The sequence below is a fragment of the Anopheles cruzii genome, chromosome 2, assembly GCF_943734635.1.
Source record: "Anopheles cruzii chromosome 2, idAnoCruzAS_RS32_06, whole genome shotgun sequence".
Taxonomy (NCBI): domain Eukaryota; kingdom Metazoa; phylum Arthropoda; class Insecta; order Diptera; family Culicidae; genus Anopheles; species Anopheles cruzii.
This window is the reverse complement of record NC_069144.1, coordinates 3,492,314-3,499,056: the sequence shown is the minus strand read 5'-3', so window position 1 is coordinate 3,499,056 and position 6,743 is coordinate 3,492,314. Positions and strand designations below refer to the sequence as shown.

The 6,743-nt window shown below is 55.9% G+C and overlaps 1 protein-coding gene across 1 annotated transcript; it reads left to right on the top strand.

The window, feature by feature from the left end:
• The first annotated feature begins 1,755 nt into the window (after window positions 1-1,755).
• LOC128267657 (uncharacterized) lies at window positions 1,756-6,391 on the top strand. Its single transcript, XM_053004543.1, has 3 exons — window positions 1,756-1,795; window positions 3,343-3,613; window positions 3,688-6,391. The coding sequence occupies exons 1-3, from the start codon at window positions 1,756-1,758 to the stop codon at window positions 6,005-6,007; spliced, it is 2,631 nt and encodes an 876-aa protein (XP_052860503.1). The 3' UTR covers window positions 6,008-6,391.
• The last annotated feature ends 352 nt before the right edge of the window (window positions 6,392-6,743 follow it).

The window sequence follows — 6,743 nt, the reverse complement described above, 5'->3', positions numbered from 1 at the left end:
GTTGCACTGAGCGCTAAGTCGTTTTCGAGAAGGTCATTTTACTATACTTGTCCCGGTGGAAGTTGTCGTTTCTAAGCTGGTAAATGAATTGTAGTAAAAAATCGAGCCGTATAAATACACACTTTTACGTTCTCATCAATAACTATTACATCAACAAACCCAGGCGAAAATAGGACCGACTGCCGACTGCCGGCGTTCATCGGCCCCATGCGTCGGCCGCCGTGATTGGCGATCGATGGGGATTTTATGCTTGCCCCCCAAACCGTGATTCACCAACGGTTGGGGGCCGTTTGGCAACGGTTTGCCAGCCGCCGCCGCCGCTCAGCATGGTCGCAAATGGAACTAATTTTAGTCGCGCGCCTGATCCAACTGACCTGGCTGAATGTTTTGCCACCACTAGCGACTCTCTCTCGAGAGCGAAACGTCCGACAGACAGAGCGAAAGGGCGTTTGAAACGTAAAATAAGAATCGATATTGTTCTGCGAACACCATATTCGGTCATACCGCTGATCACGGCTCGGTAATTGTAGAAAAACTTGCCTCAAGATTGAAAAAGAATTTTCCATCAAAGAGGACGCATCGATTATCGATCGGTGTCAGGTTATTTTAATTACACCTGGGAGGAAACCCCACAGGGACCCCGGGGGCCAGTGGGGCTAATTTTATTTTTAATTGAAATGCCTAAAACCGCGAAAATCGAACCGCGCGAGGAAAACATTTTCCCACATAGTAAACACAACTTCCCACCAACAGGCCGAAAGCGAGATCTAAATCAAGTCAAAAACATCGGCCCGATCGTCGCAGCAGGGAACCACAGCAGCAGGAGCAGGAGGAGGTCAGCACAACATTGTCGCCGGCACAACATTACACCACCGCGCGTTCCCCCCGGGGGCGCGGAAAGCATATCATGGGCGGAAAAGTCGATCGCGCGCGCGCCCCCGAACATTTCCTTTTACGGTGCTGGCAGCAGTGTGAGGAAAAATCCGTCACCGCCCGACGACGACGGGGGCACCCCGGATGAATGAACGGAGCGTGCCACGGTGTGGAAAACCGAGTCGGGTCAGGAAATGGGTCGGGAAATGAGCCGAGAGAGAGAGAGAGTAGCAACCCGTGAATGTTTGCGCAGGACGTGGCGCGCATCCGACGAACGCAACGCAACGTGGGCCCATAAGTTGGCGCTATGCGACCTCTCGGCGCGGCAAGGACCAAAAAAAGCCAAAACACACGCACACCCCGAGTCCCGAGAGAGAGAGAGCGCCGACCAAGACCGAGAGATTGTGTGGTGCAGGTGTTTGCATTCCCATGCCCAGCGTAGGCTATTATTATTTTGATCCCTTTCCGGCCTATCGCGCCGCCACCGGCTCGAGCCGGCTTTCGAGAAGATCGGCCCGAGCGAAATCCGGCCAGCGAGATTCGGGCGGCCGGGGGCCTTTCGGGTGGTTCTCGATTTTCGTCTCAATCTAGTCATGTTCTGTCCGTCTTGAGACACATTGGTCCGTTCGTCCTCGTACGGTCACGGATCACGGGTCCGTGGGTTTCTTTGAGCATTCTTGTGGCCGGGTGGCCGGTGGTGAATGATCTTTCCTTATTTGGAGCGAAAGTGGTACCGTGGTGCGACGGATCGTGTCCGGGAGCCGTGGTGGGTGCACCGGGAATGCATCTCCAGCCTGCGAGTGATAACAAGTTGGGAACCCAGGATCAGGACTTTGAGTTTCGCGTGAAGTGAATGACGACCCAGTGGCGCACGGCAGCTACATGATCGTGTCCGACATGCTACCAGAACTGCTGTTTTCGGGTAATTCGGGCTGCTTGGTCTGCATCTCGCTGACCAACTTTATTATTATCTAAATTTAGCTCGCTTCGGTTCGGCTTAGCGTCGCGAGGAGTCGCGGCAAGTGGTTGTGTCGATCGCGAAACTAATGGCCCACGGGCTTGCGAGTAGGGAGTTGAATCGAGAGCATAAATTCTCGAAAACATGGATTGTTGGTCGCGTTGGGGACAAGCTGTGTGTGTCAAGTGGGTTGTAATTTTTATGAGACGATCATAAAAAGCCGACGAGACGAGAAACTCGAAGCAACGAGCCATTAGAGCTCGCATTTCATGTGCTCCACGTTTCGCCCCATTCAGGGCAGGTTCCTTCGCCAACGTAGGATGAAAAATGGACCAACCGTGTACCGTACCAACCACCAACTCACTCTTGGTTGCTCCCGGCACGGGAAAAAAGCTGAATATAGAATTTTCAAAACCGAACCGAACTCGACGCGGTACCGGACGCGGCTGGGTTCTCCCCCTTCAGGCAGGCGGCTGCCTGGGAGTGGTCTGATCGCGTAAAGTTCGAGTGGTGTGGCCCAGTGGCCAGCTCGGAATGTCGGGCTGATATGTGGGCAAGTGTTTGGCTCAACGTGGGACGTTGCGAGCTGAGTGTGGTGTAGCCGTTTTCAGAACGATCAACGGGAGATCGTTGAGGATCTGGCGTCTAGGTGGCACATCTAGGAGTTATCAGTATGGTGTAGGGCTTTTCCGGTAAACGAGGAGTCGATCGGTCGATCACCGATCGTGGAAAGCTGTGACTTTCTTATTTTCTCCAAGTACACGGCAGCTTTCCCGGGTTCTGGCTGCATTTTCCGTTGTGGCGTTGGGCAAATCAACACGTGTTCCCCAGCAGCGCACCTCAGCGCGGGGAGAATTCCACCAGAGGTTTCCGTCACGTCATCCCCGCTCGCTGGACGGTGGCGGAAGAGCTGGACTTTCGTCGTAATACGGCCACCACACGCCGGTCCCACAGCTATTTTGGTCCACGTGAAACACCACCACCACCCCGGTCCGGTCCGGTCCACCGACTCTCGGACTGCAGCACTCCGGCGGCTATTGCATCTCCGGGTGAAGAAAATGAGCTCATTTTCCGGCGAGAGAAATCAAAACGGCCAAACCGCGGCACGCTGCGCAATCGTACTGGCCGTACTATTTTTGTACTCCAAGAAACGTGGTTCGGAGAAACGGGCCGTGGCCGATTCCGTGGTCCAGCGCTAGTCATCGCTGTGCCGGCGGCAAAGTTGGGAGTTTTGTCGGCTCTATCATCTTGCATAATTCCCTCGATGGTTTGTGGATGTGTGGCTCGATGGTTTGTGGATATTGGCGTTGTATTTTCGTGGCGGAAATATGTTTTTAGTAACGGCAAAACATAAACTCAAATAACCGTTACCTAACGAGAGGCCTGGCGAATGGCGGATGTTGTGTTTGTCCCCCGTTCAATATTATTGTAAATCGACGTTCTAAGTACACAAATATTATAAGACTGTCCTAATTTTCCACAATTTCAATGTTTCTTCTCTCCGTCCATAGTTGGCAGTGGTATGCAGGACTTTGGAAAGGATGAGCTAGGAGGTTTGCTCGGAACCGGCGTCGTAGTGAGCAGCGATAAGGATCACAGTCCGAGCCAGCACACCCTGCACTCGGCCGCCAGCGGCGGCGTTGGCCTAGTGGTCGGCATCGATGACATAAAGCTGACGTCCATCCCGGAACTGCTGGAATCGAGCGATGGTGGCAAGTTGGAGGAAGTTGAACGTGATCTCTACCCGTGGCACACCGGCCCCAACATCGGAAGCCGTTTTCTGTAGGTCCCGCGGTGCCGTAGCGGCCCCTTCCGAAATGTGTACTGTGACGCGTATCCTTCTTCTCTGCCCGCAGGCGCAGCTCAGACGATCCACTGATCTCCGGTGGCACCAACGACAATCCGCACGATAATGAGCTTAGCGTGCCGACGGTCAACCAGTCCTCCATGTGTCCGTCTCCAACCACGCCGCCACCACACGCACCGAAGCACCGCCACTCAAGTGTCCTGCCACCGGAGCTCGCCGAGCCAATACTGTCCCCACCCAAGAAGACGCCAACCTCGGTCGTCCCGGAACCATCGCCATCGAAGCAACCGACGGCTAACAAACGCTCCAACACCCCGAGGGCACGGCGAAAGGGACCGCTCAAGCTGCGGTTTCACCACCAAGCCCTGCCCCAGGAGTACCTCGACCACTATGAGGCCACCCAGAACAATCTGCATAAGAAGGAAGTGCACGGTCAAGCAAAGTCGACGACGCGCCAGCGGCACCAACAGCAGTCCGATCAGCAATCGGCGAAGGTTCTGATGGAGCGCCAGGCTGTGCTGGAGCGCGAGGAACGGGCCAACGAGTCCGTGCGGAGTTGGCTGCAGAAAATACTGGAACTGCAGCAGGAGGGAGTCCCGATGGCTCCCCCGCTCAAGGACGAGCCGGGTCAGCAGGCGTCGGCCGCACCAACGCCATCAACTGCTGACGTTTCACCGCAGAAGCGGATAGTCAGCTACACCGATCTGCCGTACATGGGCGAGATCACGTTGGACAACTGCAAACCGCGGCGCGGCCGGAAACCCAAGAAGGCGGACATTTGCCACCTGATCTACAAGAACTACGGCACCATTCTCCCCGGCACTCCAACGCGAGAGCTGACGCTGGAGAAGGTCGCAAAGGGGTGCTCCAAGTCCGTTGCCAGCCTCCTCGAGCGCCGCCTGACGGCATCCGATGAGAGAGCGAAAGGGAGGCAACCCACTGCTGGGCCCCGGCGGCACCCGGATGGGGCGAACCGGAGGAGCCCCAAGAAGGGGCTTCGGAAAGAGGAACCACTCAATCTGTGCGTCCGTGACTCGGGCGGGCTGGGTGAGGATGCGCTCAGCCTGTCGTCGGATCCGGACACGGATCCGGACGAAGATCCGTTTGCTTCGTCGTGTCCGACGCCAATCATCACGCCGTCCGATTTGTGCACTGACCAGGCGTTGGCCGCCAATATGAAGCTTTCGCTGCCGACATTGCAATCGTCGTCGGGGAGCACGACGGAAACGCCCTCGACGGCCGACACTCCGCCGGGTTACATGTACTGGTCGTCGTCGAACACGCCGGCTCTCTTCGCACATCCCATGGGCCCGTACTTCCCGGCGGCCGATGGTTCTCCGGCCTCATCGCCGGCGGTGTCACCGGATGGACTGAAGGGTGACCAACGGCCTCCACAGCCGCTGCTGGTTCCGAAGCACATTTCGCAGCTCATCAAACCCACCAAAACGGCGGCAGTCGCCTCGACCGGCCAACGACGGTCGTCACCGATCCCGAAGCGGAAGCGATCGGCCATCTTCATCCCGCCCGTACCGGCCGAGAACAGCTCCAACCCGGCGACGGAAGTGAGCATCTGCAAGTTCAAGTTCACCGGCGGCGCCAAACCGTGCCTGCAGGAGAAGAAGATACTGAGCGTCGACTCGGGCGGCAACTTCCGGTACTACTCCGGCACCGGCGACAAGTCGATGCGGGGCTACGAGTTCTTCCCGCGCGAAAGTCTCCAGCAGAGCAGCATCACGGCGACGAGCACGACCGGAGCGTTCCTGAATGCATCCGGCGAGCGGATCGCGTGCGATTTGCCGCCGCCCTCGCTGGGCCTAAGCAACGATCTGCTCCAGATACCGGACTTTCCCACTTCGCCGCCCCATCCGTGCTCGCCGAGCCCTTCGATCGGTCCGATGCACCACCACCACCATCATCAGTCGCTGCAGCACACGGCCTCCGAGAGGCGGCGGCGAAAGAGCCGCCGGGCCACGCAGCGCGAGTCACTTGAGAAGACGTTCAAGGAGAAGGGCTTCCTGATCCAGACGCAACAGATGCAATCGGCCGAAGGTGCGACCTACTGTAAATTCAGACAATTACGCAAATTTACCCGCTATCTCTTCCGAAGCTGGAAAGACTATCTGCCGGGCGATCTGCAACAGCAGCAACAGCAACAACAACAGTCGGACGGCACCGTACTGCCAGGCGTGACACTGCCACCAGCCGGAGGAATGTCCGAGGAGGACGGCTCTATCAGTTCGACCGTCCGAAGTCGCCTTACAACGACCCAGCAGCTGCAGCATTCCGAAACCTACACGGCGACTGACCCCCGCAGCAGTCCAGGGCGGCCACGAGCCACCGGAAGCCCGTCGCCGCGGCGTGTCGACTGATCTACTGAGCTGGTCCTCTACGACGGGTCCAGCCCAGGTTTAGTGTTCTCGAGAATAAGTGATTAATTTATGCTGCCAAAGCCAAAGATTAGTGTTTAGGAGTGGACCACGGAACACGGTAGCGTTTATAAGGCCATCTCCCGTCCTTGCCATCTCTAATCGGTAACAATCTCCAAACGGCTCCAAAGCGACGCCATAACCAATCGAAGCATTCGAAGTCTAGTCTTTTGCGCTTTCTTCTTGCCCCGGTTCCCGGACAGTGTGACCCTTCTTTTAGTCTAACGAGTTGTTCAAGGACCACCACCACTCCTTAAAATGCTACAGCCCATTCTGTTGTTAATTGCCATTCACTAGCATTTTTGCGGATCGAGGCCAGGGGAGTGACGCGAGTTGCAGTAATTGATAAATAAAACGTTGAATGATAACCAATTAATCAACAAACTCGCTTTACGGTTATCGGTACTGTGGGAGTTGAGACGGGAAAATAAATTGATTAATCCGAACGTAGGGCTGCGGTGGGCTTAAAGGGTCTTAAAGGGCAGCGTTGCTAAAGAATGAATGGCAAACGCATAATTATTTTATAAGGAAAACGAACAATATTTATTGCAGTGAAAGAGCAACTTATTTAGCAAACATAGACGGGTTGCCGCTCCGACTGCGAAGCTACTCTACTCTGTGCAATCTGCGTTGCCACCGGTACCGGTGTTTGGGTTTTCGCTCTCGCCCCTGTTCTCTA